Here is a 19,757-nt window from a genome sequence, read left to right as displayed (position 1 = left end):
AGAGACTCATTTCCAAACAGAAGCATATAGAAACAACTCTTAATATAAAATAAAAATAAATAAGCCATAAATAACGTATTATCTTACTGCTAAATTAGGTTTGGGATAATCATTTAAGGTGGTCAGAAAAAAAGTCAGAAACAACTAATAAGCTGGTAACGCTGCATATGTGTGATAAATAAGATAAGGAAAATGATTTTTCATCCTACTAATTTTTTAAATGACATGTGTATTCCACTAATTCTCTCTTCAGCTCATGATTTTTGAATCTTTCATATGTCATCATGTTATTAAGTAGATTGAATTGTAGATTAAATTGGTAGGTAAATAGGAAAATTTTCATTACCTTCTTCAAATAGTGAATATTGAAAATGAAAATTGAAAATTGAAAATATTATCCGTTTTTAAAAAATTACTCGTACAAAAACCCTCAGGTAATTAAGGAGGTCTTACCGGTAAAGTTTGTTATCCAATTCCAACATGAATTTTCATCATCTTCAACCCATAATTAACCACCTCTCCCTCTAATATTTTTCAAAACCCGAGCGACTTAGTTTTCATGGCCAAGATTCTTTCATTAATAACCTCACAATCACACCCACCAAAACCATTTTCTATTAACCCTAATTTCAATAATAATTCGGTAACAAAATCACGCTCTGAACAATTGAGTTCCAGAAGGACATTCGTATCAATTTCCAGCGTGTCATCTCTAATTGCACTAATTCATCCCCCGAGTCTATTAGCTGCTCAAACTAACACTGCTGCTCTTAATAAAACTATACTTTCTGGAATAACTAGCACTAAATCATGGTTTAGGTATTTTGGTGATGGTTTTGCCATTAGGGTCCCACCTGATTTTGAGGATATTATGGAGCCTGAGGTATATTTTCTTTACTTTACTTTTCTTTTTGATTGTGATTCATTAAATTTACCTGCAATTTAGTATTATTGAACTATGCTTAATTTTCATTAAGCATATGTTGGGTTAGGTTAGGTATAGTAGCTAAGATGCTTTATCAGTTTACAGATTTTAGTGACTTATAACTTCAAAAATTGATTGATTTTGAAACAAAGAATAGCAGTATTTTAAGTTTGTGTGACTATACATATCAACTCTGTGTCATCTTTATAATGTGTGTAGTGTTATGGAGATCAATTATCGGTGAACGTGTTTCAATAGTTTGTCCTCACCCGCACATATTGGATTTTATCATATTTTATGTTGAAACCTGGATTACAAGATTAACCTATCAATTTTTCTTATGTTGTCAAAAAGTTGTGGTGTTGTGCTTAGTTCAAAGTATAAATCAAGCCTGAAATCCAAAATGTAGTTCTTTCATATGGGTGCGGCACCAGCGATTATGTAGTTAATGTTACATCTGTCTCATAGTTGACTTACAGAAGTCAACATTACTTGTTTTTTTTCCAACACTTGTGCAATAAGATCTACTATTTTGGATATTCTCGCATTCAATAGTAGCATTAGCTTCCAATTTTTCAAATTTCAGCCCAGAAGTTAAACTGCACTAGTGTTGGAAACTAATGGGGCATTATTGGTGTTTTATGTTCGATAGGATTATAATGCTGGTTTATCACTATATGGAGACAAAGCTAAACCAAAGACATTTGCCGCACGGTTTGCTACACCTGATGGGTAAAATCATAATCAAGCTTTTATCATTGTGTATTAATAGTTAATAATTGTAGGTTTTCTTTGTTTACATTTATGAAATATTTCTCATTGTTATAGACTAGCTGTTTATCTTTAGGCATGCTATTTTGACCTATTTTTATTTCTAACCTATAATCTATATTTAATCTTTCATAGGGTCAAACGGGTATAAGTAAAAGGTACAGATTATTTTTAAAATGGGTCAAATGGTCAACAGCTGCCTTAGTGTATACAAATGCTTACTTCCTCGTAAAATTTATTTATTAAACCTTAATTTATGGTATTTATATAGTAGAGTTTTGTAATTATATTTAATTCTCCAATAATTTATACTTATTTATTAAAATGGACAAAACAATGTGGGCAGGTAAACACACCGCAACCCGTGTTACAAAAGATAATGTTTTGACCCATTAGCAAACCCGTTCTATCTCTTCATATTGCCCCTTATCGATCTTTCATATTTTCCACGTGTTACAGTTCAATTATAATAAAAGCGTATTTTATAGTCCGAGTTTATGCAATATTATTACAGTGCTTCAGTTGATGTTTTGAAACCTAAGCTTCTCATTTATTTATAATGCAGCACAAAAACTTGGTATACGTGTAAAATTTTGGACAAAAATTACCTTCATTGGGAGTTTTGTTTTAAACTGCTGATGGGAAACATGTAAAAATTGATTGTAGTTTCATACGTGATACATTTATATGTTTCTTCTAAAATTATGTATCATTTTTTTACTAAATGTGATTATGCAGTCTTACATGCTTAGAAATTAATACAGATCTGAAGTTTTAAGTGTCGTCATCCGCCCAACTAATCAACTCAAGATCACATTTTTAGAGGTTTGTAAGACTTCAAAAAACAATTTATGTTATTGTTAAAGTGACATCATACAACTATATTGGGATTTTCATCTATTTCTGCCACTAGTTACAAGCTTACAATGTAGGATTCAAATTCTATAACATCACACCTCCTTATTTTATCAAGGGATTTTTAAATGTTAGTTGACATCGTGATCTTTGTAGGCAAAAGATGTTTCTGATTTCGGTACCTTGAAAGAAGCGAAAAAGATTTTTGTTCCAGGTAAATGTTGTTATTTTAATCTGAGCGTAAACTGAATGGTCCAGATTATTCGATAAGTGTGAGTTTGGGTCAAATTTTTCATGCTAACATCTATTATGTCTATCAGATAAGGAACTTAACTAAAAAGGGAGATGGGGACGGCTTGTTTAAATTCTCCTACATTGATTTATTTTAAAAACTTGCATTAGTGTTTTTGATGATAGTTTCAATATTTTTTTGTATACTATTAATTATTAATTATTTTTGACATTCATAAAAAGAGCAAATAAAGTTACCGTGTCTTCCCATTTGACATGTTTTTTTTGTTTTTTTTGTTTTTTTTGCTTGAACGTTCGCCTTCTACATTGAACTTTTTAAGAATATTTCTTCGTTCTAATTACGTACATCAATAGACATCTTACAATTGCTTACTTACACTTCTTTCTTCTTTTGACAGGTGGTACAGATTTATACTCTGCACGTACAATCAAAATAAAGGAAGACGAAGGATACAGGTAAATCATACTCCATTACCATACATGGGGTAAAAAAGATGATCAAAAAAAGAAGAAGAGAAAGAGTTAAAAGAAAACTTAATAACAAGAAAGCCTTGATCCATTTCTCTAGTTCATTTTGCCTATTATGTTTTTTTCAGCCATATCAAATTAAGACGTTACCCATAGACTGAAAATGGATGAAACATATGAACACCTCCTTTGTCTAGAAAAACTTCAATGTTTAAGAAACAGAACATATGTGTAAAAATTTTGCGATTCTGAGAAAATCTTAGTCACAGGATAAACCGCTTAGGCTGCATAAATACTCCCCTTCCTCGGCTCGCCTTATCTTTTTACCCGTTTACATTTATGAAACATAAACCAATGGTTAGCGAAGGGCATTCATTTCAAATAGTGTATCACGCGAGTTATTTTATCTCTCTCTGTTCACAAGTTGTGTCGTATTTCTTATTTATGAATTTTAGGTTTTTAAAGTATATCCAATCAACAACTTCCCAATTGATATTCTTGTTTGAATTGATTATCTACAGGACTTATTATTTCTATGAATTTGGGAACGATGATCAGCGTGCTGCAGTAGTAGCTGCAGTCAACCGTGGAAAAGTATGTTTACTAACTTACTAAAACAACTACTTCAGTAATAAATTACATGTAAATATATACGAGACATGCACGGGTGATGAAATTTGTTCGTTGACCTCTTAGACTATTTTATTTACTAGAGCTGGAAATATTGGGCGGGTCAAGCGGCAATTTCACTAGTCATGACAGTTTTTTTTTTTTTTTTTTTTTTTTTTTTTTTTTTTTTTTTTTTTTTTTTTTTATTTATGAAGTGGATTAGGTTGACCCTAAAATTATCATGTCTACATTTTCTATACAGAATCAGCGATTCAAATCTGATTTAAGAAATTTAAGAAATAAGAGGATATAGTTTTGAGTAATATGATTTAGAAGTTTTTGTACTTATACAACACACGTTTTGCAGACAGTAATTGCTGGAGTGATTGCACCACAGTCACGATGGGATGATGATGGTGTTAAGCTTCGTTCAGCTGCTGTTTCGTTGACAGTTTTATAATGATGGTTATGATTTGTTCATAATGCTCCTTGAGAGTTGTAAATTTTACGATCAAAAGATGTACAGAGATTAATTTTTGACAGGAGTTGGATATAAGATTAATAATGCTTCCATTTGGTGACAACTGACAACTTATATATTTTTGTCACATGGTATGCAACGACCGTGATGTTGCAATCAAGTTTATATCGAAGATTACTCAAAGGGAGATCATATTAAGAATGATGTATTATGTAACATATTTTTTGTAACGAGTATGGATTGATCAACAGTTGACCTATTTTTTGGTCCAAATTTACTTTTAGAAAATAGTTTAGTTATGCATCATGATAAAAAAAAAATTGTACTAAAGTTTTAACAATTATAAATTATATATACTTGGATCATTCGGCTTGCTAATGAAAAACGCCCGTCATGGCCTTCCGTAATGAATGGTCTAACCAACAATTATCCAAATTTACTTTGCAGAAAGATGAGAACTATGGAATGGACCACCTGAATACGGTTCGGTTTCAGTCCGGTTTAACCATAGCTTAAAAGACACAACATCAAATGAAACCAAGCCTAAGCCTGCAAATTAAACTGAGAAATGAAATTAATGCACTAACAAATAAATAAAAAAGCATGTGAATACCTGAAAGAAAGTTTGATGCCAGATATAATTGATAACTTTAATGTGCTGCACTTTACTATAATTTGGAAATTTATGCCTTTTTTCAGATTATGAATCATTGACTATATTACAAATCCAACTTTCATACATTCTAAAACTAAATGTGCATATTATAGACTCATTTTAACCAAACATCTACTTTATAATCAAGTATCATACTTCATACAACTTCAAACACCACATCTTATAAAAAGAAATCTGTATTTGGAGCATGCTTACATCTTACATAGTTGTGATTTGCACCTATATACATTACTAGAATAAAACAAGTGGTGCTCTAACGGAAACGTTCAAGTGATTCAAGGCTTTCAATATACGTGCCATAAACCTCGAGTCCTAGAGGGTGCCCTTCATTATTTTCAATTTTTACACTTGTGCATCTTCTTTTATCCATATTGTATATGCAAATCTCATCCGCCTTATTGTTATCCAACAAAATAGCCCAATTGCTGATTTGAGCAATTAACACAGAAGATAGATCCATTTTGTTTTGAAAGACGCAAAATTTTTTCCAAGACTTAGGAATACCATACTCCTCCATCACCCACAATTCATAACGAAATTCAAAATTGGGCAACATATTACACGAAACCGCAACTAATTTCCCACCAAAAACATAGAGCTTGTCAGAGCTATCACTGTTATAATTAGCTGAATCAGGCAACTCAATCTCATGAAATTTTTCATCAGCTAAACTAAAGGCAGTTATAGTCAATGTAGAGAGTCTGCTTGTTACTACCCAGTGAAGATTATGTTGATAAAAAGCGACACCGAATTATAGCAAACCGCTAGTAATAATTGAAATAACAACAAAATAGGACAACTTATTACCACAATATACATGTGGTGTTTGACCAAATGTATCAACCACCCACCTTTCACCATTAATATTTCAACAGATTATTGTTAATGAGTACCCCTGGAAATATATACTGATCACTTTGTAAGTAAGGAAAACTAGGCAACTTGTTCCATGAATTGTTACGTAAACTATACACGTGTACAGAGCTGGAATCAAGATCAGAATCTAATTTGGCTTTATAAGAAATGGAGATAATTTTATAATCATCCTAAGAAGAATCATAACCAAATCCATATGTTGTTGTATCATTACTTACTCCTCTTAAAACAGTCCATGACTTTTGTGTGGTGGGATTGACTAAATAGAGGTAATCAAGTAGATCAGTGAATAAAAGAAGCCCATTGCAAGACCCTAGCATATGAAAACATGGTTCCTCGAAATTTAGGCGTTTAACAAATACGGTTGGGGGAGTGGTTTGGGAGTTGAGTTGTTTTATATCAAGTGAGTAGAGATAATAGCCAATATTCGGAACTAAAAACAATTGGGTGGGGTCAGGATTGGGGTTATTTATGGTTAAGTTACGAATATGGGTTTTGATGAAATTGGGACTGGAAATGAGTGAGTACCATCGTTTTGAAACGGCCTAGGGATTTAGGTGGTAGAAAAGGTAGGATTGCTTCAATAAGGTCCCATGGAAGGTGGTTTAGGGCGGATATTGGGTCAGACATGATTTAGGGAGACAATAAACGTTGCAAATATAATCTCTCTAATCTATAATTAGAAAAAAATTATGGTGTCATCTTTTTTCAAAAAAACCTACGTGGCCTAACTCCGACCTTTAGATGATTTTTCCATAATTTAATCTCAACCCTTGAAATTAACTATGACATCATTTAGGAAATTATGGAGCAGTTACATGTCCTAATTACCCACTTACCCTTGATAGGAAAAAAAAAACCCAAAGAATCAGCACGCTAATGTTAGGGAAAAGGTGTGGGAAAACCGTTTCATTTTCTCTCATACTACTCTTCATTCAAACTGCCACGATTCAACACCCTGAAACCTAGGCTATGAAACCATTATCAAATCGATGTCAGCTATGAAATCACCGGAACTACAAAACTCATTACTACTCCGATCAAATCCATTATCAAATCGAAAAGATTAATAATCATCCAACCTATTTTCATCCATGGAAATATCAAATACCCTAAATCGATCTCTTGCCCTTAACCCGATTATCATTATTTCGATGTGTATGAAGTTTTATTGATCACTACATGATTTCATGATGTATTACGATGTTTTCATAATCTTGAATTCAGGACAACGACGTAAGTATTTATTCGAATTAGGGTTTTGATTCGTATCTTTGAATTCGAAATTATAATCTGGTATTTTTTCATTTTGGCATTCAATACATCCTGTTACGTGTATCTGAATACTATAATAATTGAAATAGCCGCTTTGGTTTACTGATTTATCATCATGTCTTCTTAAAATTTGGATCAGCAATGACGGGTTTTGACCACTTTCCGGATGTTGACCAGGGACCTGAGAAGCATTGGGATCTTTAATTTCAGGATTGAGGTTATTTAAAGTTTATAACTTTCTTCACTTACAAAAATTTATCATCTTGTGTGTTGATTTAGAATATTTTTTTGGATATAATGAACATGTGTCAACCAACTAACTAATTATCTTAGACACTAACGAATACTATCAATCCAGATACGAACGTTCTCAAAATATAAATTTAGGATGTGATTACATGATAACATTCGAGTATTGAAATTTTCAGGTTCTTAGCTCTGTTGGCATCTGATTTGTGAGACAAAAATAAAAGTTGTATTTGATGAAATTTGTGAAGACCTTCCTCCTGGTTCAGGGGAAACTGTTAAAGCCTGCACAATTATGGTGTGAGAGGTTATTACAAGGTATCTCTCATAAGTTGGATTTCGTGATACTAATAACCTATAGGTCTTGGACATGTTTCTTTTAGCAGTTACATTCGTCTTGATTTCTGATTATCTTTACTGATGGGACATGGTAATTGCATCCATTCAGTAAGGAATGGTTCCATGTGGCCTTCTGTAGTGACACGTCCTAATCCATCTGGACGAAGTCTTCAACAGTTGGTCCCATTGCGAGGTTCTAACCTCTATATGCCATGAACGACTCCATGTAATATGAGTAAATGCACAGCGGAAGATTTCTTTCATACCTGAGAATAAACATGCTTTAAAGTGTCAACCAAAAGGTTGGTAAGTTCATAAGTTTATCATAAAACAATAAAATTCATCATTTTGATAGACCACAAGATTTAAATGCAGCATGGTACAAATGGGCCCGAATCCTACACCCACCTGTAATGTACATGCGATATCTTTTAAATACAGTACACCTTTCTCGTGTACGAAATCCATTTTTCATAAATCTTAGTAACCGTACACATATCTCGTGCACAAAAATTAATACACATAACCTGTGCATAAAAAATCATTCTCGCGATACATAACATTCATATCAATTGGTGGCAATTATCATGTCCACATAATTCAAAGGCGGCAATTATCATGTCCACATAATTCAACGGTGGCAATTATCATGTCCACATAATTCAACGGTGGCAATTATCATGTCCACATAATTCAATAATAATCCGCAGAACTTCTGTCTGCATAATAATTCATTCGAGGAATGTTTTGCTTGTGTCTATCTCGTCAAACATTTATAAAAACATTTCATGTATTCGCAGTTTAAAACATATTTCAAAAGCATTTAATAAAGCAGTTATAAAAATAACGCATGTATTCTCAGTTCCAAAAATGTAAAGAGTAAAACGGAATCAAATGAACTCACCATACTGTATTTTGTAGTAAAAATACATATGACGACATTGAACAAGTGTAGGGTTGGCCTCAAATTCACGAACCTATATCATTTGTATATCTATTAAAACATATAATCGTAATCGAACAAATTTATATTTTATTATTAGTGATATATTTGTTATTTTAATAATTTATATGATTCTTATAAAATAATAATGATACTAGTAATAATAAAAATGATAATAATAATAATAATAATAATAATAATAATAATAATAATAATAATAATAATAATAATAATAATAATAATAATAATAATGTAAAAATAATAATATTAGTGTTAAAAAATAATAATAATAATAGTGAAAATAAAATAAAATAATAATGACAAAAATAATGATAATTCTAATAATAATGTTAATAATAATAATATATTTATCTTTATCAATATTAGTTTAATGTATACAAGGATTATACTTAATCATACTTATCATTACCATGTATCATGTTATACTTAGGGTTATATTCCTAATAATATACCTATAATTATGTTCATGACTAATCATGTAAATTATAATTTTAGTATCTATACTAGTGACATAATAATAATACTAATGATGATAAAATAATAATAATAATAATAATAATAATAATAATAATAATAATAATAATAATAATAATAATAATAATAATAATGATACTTAGGTTAATAATAATAATAATAATAATAATAATAATAATAATAATAATAATAATAATAATAATAAAAATAATAATAATAAGAATGATAAAGTAATAAAAGAGTATACCCTTAGGATCTTTTTCTAAAAAGAAATGCCCGAGACGGGGCTCGAACCCGAGACCTCTCGCTCACCCATAACACCACTAAACACTCCACTCCTTTCTATTTTTCTAGTATTGTATGAAACTTATAAATATATAACTGGTTATCCATTTCTGCTTCATATTCTTTTTCAATTACTTCGGCTCAATATGTTTCGGCCCATCAGGCTTATTCAATTCACAGCCCAATCAGAAACTTGGCAGCCACAACATCTCAGTCCATTAAGAGTTTAAATGGCCCAATGGTATTTGTTTTTAATCGGCCCAACAGCAATCCGTTGCAAAAACAATTAGGTGATTGAGTCTGGTAACATGCGACGGCTGTAGGAGTACAAGGAAAATAATACACGGTCATCACAGAACTATGTCACAATCATTCGTGTCTTTTCTCATCATCATACAGCGTGATTCATCCTTCCATAATTGCAATGGTCCACATAAAATAATAAAAAGATAAACCATCCATATGGGTGACCAATCAATATGTCGGCCACAAGTAAAAAAAAAAACACATTCATCATCGCCTTTATTATGCTTTTAACTCCCTCTTTGTATTTATTTCACTGGAAAAGTTTGGAAAGAAAAAAAAATACGCAGTTGCATATTCAAACCATAAAGGTTGTGTTGTGGTTTCATGAAGTAATAACAAGAAACAACTTGGTTTCCGAATTGTTGTTTGCCTGCAATAGTCGAATAAACAGAAAAAAATGGAGGTGTGGTGGTTGTATGTAACAGAAGAATAAAAAGGAAGTTGCTATTCGATTCTTGGGTTTCAACCGAATCAAATGCAGAAAAAATATGGGTGTTTGGTTTATGAGGAATTCGACCAAAAGGGTTTTTGTTGTGGTTATTCATTACGGTTTGCAAAGAAGAAGAGAAAGACTCGATGGTGTTTAAGGTGGTGGTGACAGTTTGAAAGTAGACAGAAAACGAGAATTTAATGATAGTGATTGTGTTCGTTGGGTGGTTGTTGCTTGGTGGTTATGGGAAACTCCGGTGGTGATGGTTGTATGTGATGGAAGTTGTTAGCGTTCCAACAGAGAAAAAGAAAGGTATGCAGGTGATGATAACCTTCGAATAGTATAAAGAGAATATGGATTTTGATAATTGCAAGTGGGTGTTCTTTGGCCTAGCCTTTCAACAAGAAAGGTAACAACAAGATTGATGATGTTCGGATGATCTAGTTGCTCGGTTGTAATAATAACTGAAAGTGTTTACAGGGTGTTAGGATTCTTGTGATGAGTGTTTTAGGAGGTTGTAGAGTGGCGGTTCAAGGAAAGTGGTGATCAAGGTCGAAGGTGAGGTTTCATTGGTGATCGATTAAGAATTTAATGGCGTGTGACAATGGGGTTGATCGTGGGTGATAATTGTAACAGAAATCAGAGAAGATCGAGTATTAGCAGTTCATAGCATCAACGAATAGTACAAGAGAGGGTGATGATGTTTGTTGTTGTAAATTGAACAGAGAACAATGGAATAAGCTGCATCTTGCAGCAGTCTTTCTCAATGGTTACTTTAATAGTGAGGGTGGTTTAGTGTGGTCTATGGTGATACAATTGAATGGTGTAAGTCTGATGTCGTGATTAAACTTATTGTTCTATAGCAAGGAGCTCGACAAGGGAATCAATTAAAAAGGACGAAAAGAATAAAAGAAAACGAAAGGCAGATTGGGACATTCAACGAATTTTGTTTGTAACTGTGATTTGAGGTCGACTCAAAATACCTCAGACAAATTCAACGAACAGGAAAAGGAAAAAAAATTTAAAAGCAGACAAGTACTCTTAACAGAATTTGTTTGAGCTGGTTTGGAATTCGAATATAAAGTGGTTATCGTACAAATCATGAGCAGAGAATTAAACCAAATTGATGGTGATAGATAAACATTACGCTTTATAGCTGTATCATAATATATCTGTATTTTATAAAATTGTGTTATTTATTATCTATTATATATACCTATCTGTTATATATTTATATACATAGTATATCTATATTTATATAAGGGTTATATTAAGTAAATTATTGATATCAAATTATTAATAAAAATCCATTAATATTATTAATTTGGATAAGAATTCTAATAATAAAAATATTAATAAAGATAATATCAATAATAATCACAATAATTATATTAATAATAAATAAATTAAACCTATAATAATAATTATAACAATGATAATAATAATCTTATCAATGATAATATTAATTATTCTTAATGTTCAATAAAATATTTATATCTAATAATATCATTAATATTAATCATAACAATTAAAATTGCATCTTTATTACTGGTTATAATAATAATAATTATGTTATCAATGATACAATAATATTAGTAATTGTAATAACTCAAATGTATCAATTTTTCATATAATAAATTTTAATAATTTTATTAATATTGAATGTAATAATGTAACAACTAAATTTGTAATTACATTTAATATAATATACAATATTATATTATATGATAACATTTATTTAATATTTATATATTACAACTAATTATAAGTTATATATATATATATATATATATATATATATATATATTTATTCATTTTAATTACACTTATTTATTTTATATCTTATTTTACATATTTAATTCTACTGTTTAAATTATAATTTATAATTTCAAATTATTATATATTTTTACATTTATATTTATTTACAACCCATTGTTCGTGAATCGTCGGAATTCTCGAAGGTCAAATGTATTCATGTAAACAGTTCTTAACATTTTTAAAACTCAGTTATATAAACTTTGCTTATCGTGTCGAATTCATATTAAGATTGATTTTAAATTTGGTCGGAAATTCCCGGGTCGTCACAGTACCTACCCATTAAAGAAATTTCATCCCGAAATTTGAGTGAGGTCGTCATGGCTAACAAGTAGAATGTTTTCCTGACGAATATGAGTTGATAAATAGAGTTTTATCATTATTGAATAATATAGATAAAACTATTCGATTATGTGAAGTGTGCGAGTGAAGCTATCCCTAAATAGTGAAATGAAAATGACAAGTTTCATCATAACTTTTGACTAGTCATGGTTGAATTTAGGAAAATAAGGTTCGTCTTAACTTTTGACATTGTCTCGATTGAATTCCAGAATTCAGGGGATTTAAAAAAAAAATATTCTAATTAGAAAGGAAATGTAATTGCACGATTTATTAGTAAACTGTCGGAATTACAGAAGAACTGAAATATCAAGGAAAATATTTCCGTGATATGCTTAGAGATTAAGTAGAATGAAAGAGTTATGTAACATGGCACATGATGGTGGTATGATCTACTGTGAATCATCATCACGTTTCATTAGAAACTCAGCATGACTTATTGTAATATAATCACTTTGGCCGGGCGTCATTATATTATACTAACACATGCTTCAATTCCCAACACTTCTCCACAATTCATTCATAATTTATACTTAGATTTTATAGAAGTTTCCAATATAATGGAATACAGAAAAACACGAAGAGGTGGATAATTTCGGAGAAGAATATTTATGAAAATATCCTCAGAAATATCGAAGATATTTATGATGATATTTTGGAATTTCTAAGTTCGAAGGTTGAGGAAGAAAAATTTTTCGCAAGATTTTAACATGACTTCGGAGCAAGATATTCTCTAATAATTTCATCGGATCCAGAATTACCTGAATTCTTTGAATATAAGGTTTGGTCCTTGTATTTGTCCTTGGTCTCCTTCATGGTTAGCTCAATCCATTTTTCAGTTCTAAAATTGAGCCTTTTCAATACACCATACTTTATTATTAAACTTCGGGTCATCAAGACCATTTATAGCTTTTGCTGCTTTATCAGCACTCTCATATCTGAATCATTGGTTATCAGTCCGAGGTGTTTTCAGGAGAATTGTATTTTTAGATGATTAAACGCTGATGGTAGTATGGTGGAATATAAAAGGTTCTTTGGTAACAATAAATGAGCACGCAGATATATCAAGATTATAATAAGGTTGTTTCGAACGAAAAGTCGAAGTTGACTTGCTGGAGCTGTGACAAAATTGGCTAATTTGAAAAAGAGTGGAAATGTTATTTTGGGTAATAATATCATTAAGGAATTAGCACAGCTACGTGTTAAACGTTTACTCAGTTTCCGAAAGTTTTTAAGGTGCATAACTATATATATCAATCTTTTCTTCCATAGATGAAGTGCAGTTGGTCCATCCTCTCGATTGAGGTGTTTTCAAGAATCATGAAAGGTTTGAACGCAGATTGTAATCGTCAGGATACAAATGAAGTTTAAGATGAAATCAAGTGGCAAACTTGAGGAAATATTTAATTGTAGTATATATAATTTATTAACAATATTTTAAGTCATAATGTGTTGTAATTAATATTTCCTACTCTTTTAATACTTTTTAATTATCCAATGATAGTAGTCCAATGTTGGTAGTCCAATAGTCCAATAGTTCAACCAAAACTAGTATATTATAAGGATATAGTCATATAGCAACAATTAGCTAGGATTTTGTTAGCGTGGATTCTTAACAAAATTTCTCATAGTTAATCTGTTTGTTTCTAACAAATTTTATTATGTCAAATGTTTTCTTCATTATGCCACTTGTTGGATTCTGGTAAGTCAAAATCCAAATATGAAATTGAATGAAAATGGTTATTTTGTGGTGAACGGATTCGTATATCTTGTGGATGTAAGTAGGATAGTAAATGAATGTTGAATCAGATTCGAAGAATGTACAATGTAACTTATTAATGTGAAATTTAAATATTCCTCGGGTATTACCTACCCGTTAAAATATTTTCACCATCATCAGTTTGTACGAAAGAATTTTTAATTACAATCCTTATGAAAATATACTTACATATATATTTTCTTCAAATGTAATCATAGATTTAATGAGTTAATATAATATTAATCTCATTTGATTTACCGTTAGAACTAGAATACATAATCTCTAAGACATTAGAGATTACATAATCGTCATGTCGAACGAAGATAATTGATATAGAACGATACGTAGAACGATGATTATACTCGAGGTATAGAATGAGATGTTGAGGCATGGATTGTTGATGGTACTGTTGCTGTTATTGATGGTACAGTTGGTGCCGGTGATGTTGCTGAAGCTGGTAAATTTTGCACCATATTCTCTAAATTGATTACTCGAGCGCGAAGTTCGTTGACTTCTTCTATTATTTCGGGATGATTGTCGATCGGAACGAGCGGATGAATAAGATCTTGAATTTTATATAGAATATAATCGTGGCGAGATATCCTGAAAATGAGAGAGAAAATGATATAACGGACAGGTTCACCGGTAAGTGCTTCAGATTCATCGCCAAAAGATGAATTCGGTTGGTGGAAGGGATCGCCTTCTTCGATTCTCCATTGATTAAGTCGGCTACGAACTCATCAGATGAACTGGGGATGGCTGATTGATTGATTCATTCTGGAGACACCTCTTTTGGAGCTTAGGTGAATATCCATGCTTTAATAGTTGTCGGAATAACTATCGGAATAGCTATCGGAATCTGAGGAATTCAAACTGGTTGAGGGATTCGTCCGTACGATCAGATGAAGGATTTTCGATAAGAAATACATTATAGGATATAGATTAGTACCCTGCAATACATAATTTACATATGCATATATAATACTAAAATCCCATAAGTTACGGAGGAATCTACGGAAGCTGTCAGGAAAAGTCTATAGTAACAGATACGCTAAGATATGAATTTTGTCTATACACTATCGATGCACTAAATGCAGTAAGACGTGTCTAGACTTAAGATGATAAGCAAATGATTCCCTAAGAATGATAAGCAGGTAATTTTCGACACGAAATGATAAGGAAAACTTTTGACATGCAGATACGGTCGAAGTCCAGACTCACTAATGCATCTAAACAACTATCAGTTAGACACACTAATGCAAGACCTGGTTCGCTAAGACCACCGCTCTGATACCACCTGTACTGACCCGTCCTAATCCATCTGGACGAAGTCTTCAATAGTTGGTCCCATTGCGAGGTTCTGACCTCTATATGCCATGAACGACTCCATGTAATATGAGTAAATGCACAGCGGAAGATTTCTTTCATACCTGAGAATAAACATGCTTTAAAGTGTCAACCAAAAGGTTGGTGAGTTCATAAGTTTATCATAAAACAATAAAATTCATCATTTTGATTGACCACAAGATTTAAATGCTGCATGGTACAAATGGGCCCGAATCCTACACCCACCTGTAATGTACATGCGATATCTTTTAAATACAGTACACCTTTCTCGTGTACGAAATCCATTTTTCATAAATCTTAGTAACCGTACACATATCTCTTGCACAAAAACTAATACACATAACCTGTGCATAAAAAATCATTCTCTCGATACATAACATTCATATCAATTGGTGGCAATTATCATGTCCACATAATTCAAGGGTGGCAATTATCATGTCCACATAATTCAACGGTGGCAATTATCATGTCCACATAATTCAACGGTGGCAATTATCATGTCCACATAATTCAACGGTGGCAATTATCATGTCCACATAATTCAATAATAATCCGCAGAACTTCTGTCTGCATAATAATTCATTCGAGGAATGTTTTGCTTGTGTCTATCTCGTCAAACATTTATAAAAACATTTCATGTATTCGCAGTTCAAAACATATTTCAAAAGCATTTAATAAAGCATTTATAAAAACAACGCATGTATTCTCAGTTCCAAAAATGTAAAGAGTAAAACGGAATCAAATTAACTCACCATACCGTATTTTGTAGTAAAAATACATATGACGACATTGAACAAGTGTAGGGTTGGCCTCGAATTCACGAACCTATATCATTTGTATATCTATTAAAACATATAATCGTAATCGAACAAATTTATATTTTATTATTAGTGATATATTTGTTATTTTAATAATTTATATGATTCTTATAAAATAATAATGATACTAGTAATAATAAAAATGATAATAATAATAATAATAATAATAATAATAATAATAATAATAATAATAATAATAATAATAATAATAATGTAAAAATAATAATATTAGTGTTAAAAAATAATAATAATAGTGAAAATAAAATAATAATGACAAAAATAATGATAATTCTAATAATAATGTTAATAATAATAATATATTTATCTTTATCAATATTAGTTTGATGTATACAAAGATTATACTTAATCATACTTATCATTACCATGTATCATGTTATACTTAGGGTTATATTTCTAATAATATACCTATAATTATGTTCATGACTAATCATGTAAATTATAATTTTAGTATCTATACTAGTGACATAATAATAATACTAATGATGATAAAATAATAATAATAATAATAATAATAATAATAATAATAATAATAATAATAATAATAATAATAATAATAATGATACTTAGGTTAATAATAATAATAATAAGAATGATAAAGTAATAAAAGAGTATACCCTTAGGATCTTTTTCTAAAAAGAAATGCCCGAGACGGGGCTCGAACCCGAGACCTCTCGCTCACCCATAACACCACTAAACACTCCACTCCTTTCTATTTTTCTGGTATTATATGAAACTTATAAATATATATCAGGTTATCCATTTCTGCTTCATATTATTTTTCAATTACTTCGGCTCAATATGTTTCAGCCCATCAGGCTTATTCAATTCACAGCCCAATCAAAAACTTGGCAGCCACAACATCTCAGTCCATTAAGAGTTTAAATGGCCCAATGGTATTTGTTTTTAATCGGCCCAACAGCAATCCGTTGCAAAAACAATTAGGTGATTGAGTCTGGTAAGATGCGACGGCTGTAGGAGTACAAGGAAAATAATACACGGTCATCACAGAACTATGTCACAATCATTCGTGTCTTTTTTCATCATCATACAGCGTGATTCATCCTTCCATAATTGCAATTGTCCACATAAAATAATAAAAAGATAAACCATCCATATGGGTGACCAATCAATATGTCGGCCACAAGTAAAAAAAAACACATTCATCATCGCCTTTATTATGCTTTTAACTCCCTCTTTGTATTTATTTCACTGGAAAAGTTTGGAAAGAAAAAAAAAATACGCAGTTGCATATTCAAACCATAAAGGTTGTGTTGTGGTTTCATGAAGTAATAACAAGAAACAACTTGGTTTTCGAATTGTTGTTTGCCTGCAATAGTCGAATAAACAGAAAAAAATGGAGGTGTGGTGGTTATATGTAACAGAAGAATAAAAAGGAAGTTGCTATTCGATTCTTGGGTTTCAACCGAATCAAATGCAGAAAAAATATGGGTGTTTGGTTTATGAGGAATTTGACCAAAAGGGTTTTTGTTGTGGTTATTCATTACGGTTTGCAAAGAAGAAGAGAAAGACTCGATGGTGTTTAAGGTGGTGGTGACAGTTTGAAAGTAGACAGAAAACGAGAATTTAATGATAGTGATTATGTTCGTTGGGTGGTTGTTGCTTGGTGGTTATGGGAAACTCCGATGGTGATGGTTGTATGTGATGGAAGTTGTTAGCGTTCCAACAGAGAAAAAGAAAGGTATGCAGGTGATGATAACCTTCGAATAGTATTAAGAGAATATGGATTTTGATAATCGCAAGTGGGTGTTCTTTGGCCTAGCCTTTCAACAAGAAAGGTAACAACAAGATTGATGATGTTCGGATGATCTAGTTGCTCGGTTGTAATAATAACCGAAAGTGTTTACAGGGTGTTAGGATTCTTGTGATGGGTGTTTTAGGAGGTTGTAGAGTAGCGGTTCAAGGAAAGTGGTGATCAAGGTCGAAGGTGAGGTTTCATTGGTGATCGATTAAGAATTTAATGGCGTGTGACGATGGGGTTGATCGTGGGTGATAATTGTAACAGAAATCAGAGAAGATCGAGTATTAGCAGTTCATAGCATCAACGAATAGTACAAGAGAGGGTGATGATGTTTGTTGTTGTAAATTGAACAAAGAACAATGGAATAAGCTGCATCTTGCAGCAGTCTTTCTCGATGGTTACTTTAATAGTGAGGGTGGTTTAGTGTGGTCTATGGTGATACAATTGAATGGTGTAAGTCTGATGTCGTGATTAAACTTATTGTTCTATAGCAAGGAGCTCGACAAGGGAATCAATTAAAAAGGACGAAAAGAATAAAAGAAAACGAAAGGCAGATTGGGACATTCAACGAATTTTGTTTGTAACTGTGATTTGAGGTCGACTCAAAATACCTCAGACAAATTCAACGAACAGGAAAAGGAAAAAAAATTAAAAGCAGACAAGTACTCTTAACAGAATTTGTTTGAGCTGGTTTGGAATTCAGATATAAAGTGGTTATCGTACAAATCATGAGCAGAGAATTAAACCAAATTGATGGTGATAGATAAACATTACGCTTTATAGCTGTATCATAATATATCTGTATTTTATAAAATTGTGTTATGTATTATCTATTATATATACCTATCTGTTATATATTTATATACGTAGTATATCTATATTTATATAAGGGTTATATTAAGTAAATTATTGATATCAAATTATTAATAAAAATCCATTAATATTATTAATTTGGATAAGAATTCTAATAATAAAAATATTAATAATGATAATATCAATAATAATAACAATAATTATATTAATAATAAATAATAAAACCTATAATAATAATTATAACAATGATAATAATAATCTTATCAATGATAATATTAATTATTCTTAATGTTTAATATAATATTTATATCTAATAATATCATTAATATTAATCATAACAATTAAAATTGCATCTTTACTACTGGTTATAATAATAATAATAATTATGTTATCAATGATACAATAATATTAGTAATTGTAATAACTCAAATGTATCAATTTTTCATATAATAAATTTTAATAATCTTATTAATATTGAATGTAATAATGTAACAACTAAATTTGTAATTACATTTAATATAATATACAATATTATATTATATGATAACATTTATTTAATATTTATATATTACAACTAATTATAAGTTATATATATATATATATATATATATATATATATATATATATATATATATATATATATATTTATTTATATTTATTCATTTTAATTACACTTATTTATTTTATATCTTATTTTACATATTTAATTCTACTGTTTAAATTATAATTTCAAATTATTATATATTTTTACATTTATATTTACTTACAACCCATTGTTCGTGAATCGTCGGAATTGTCGAAGGTCAAATGTATTCATGTAAACAGTTCTTAACATTTTTAAAACTCGGTTATAT

At 30.6% G+C, this 19,757-nt stretch overlaps 2 protein-coding genes across 2 annotated transcripts; one reads left to right on the top strand and one right to left on the bottom strand.

Annotated features, from left to right (window-relative positions):
* Positions 1–559: 559 nt before the first annotated feature.
* On the top strand, positions 560–4,612 carry LOC139888983 (uncharacterized). The gene is made up of 7 exons (XM_071871959.1): positions 560–883; positions 1,578–1,657; positions 2,461–2,521; positions 2,708–2,765; positions 3,202–3,259; positions 3,793–3,865; positions 4,248–4,612. Exons 1-7 carry the CDS (start codon positions 560–562, stop codon positions 4,338–4,340), a joined length of 747 nt encoding a protein of 248 aa, XP_071728060.1. The 3' UTR covers positions 4,341–4,612.
* A 678-nt stretch (positions 4,613–5,290) lies between these two features.
* On the bottom strand, positions 5,291–6,543 carry LOC139888981 (F-box protein CPR1-like). Its single transcript, XM_071871958.1, has 3 exons — positions 6,442–6,543; positions 5,947–6,083; positions 5,291–5,738 (listed from the first exon to the last, which is right to left on the bottom strand). The coding sequence occupies exons 1-3, from the start codon at positions 6,541–6,543 to the stop codon at positions 5,291–5,293; spliced, it is 687 nt and encodes a 228-aa protein (XP_071728059.1).
* Between the last annotated feature and the right edge of the window lie 13,214 nt (positions 6,544–19,757).

The sequence above is a fragment of the Rutidosis leptorrhynchoides genome, chromosome 2 (assembly GCF_046630445.1).
Source record: "Rutidosis leptorrhynchoides isolate AG116_Rl617_1_P2 chromosome 2, CSIRO_AGI_Rlap_v1, whole genome shotgun sequence".
Classification (NCBI taxonomy): Eukaryota; Viridiplantae; Streptophyta; class Magnoliopsida; order Asterales; family Asteraceae; genus Rutidosis; species Rutidosis leptorrhynchoides.
Note: the sequence above shows the minus strand (reverse complement) of the source record. Positions and strands in the feature narration are given on the sequence as shown.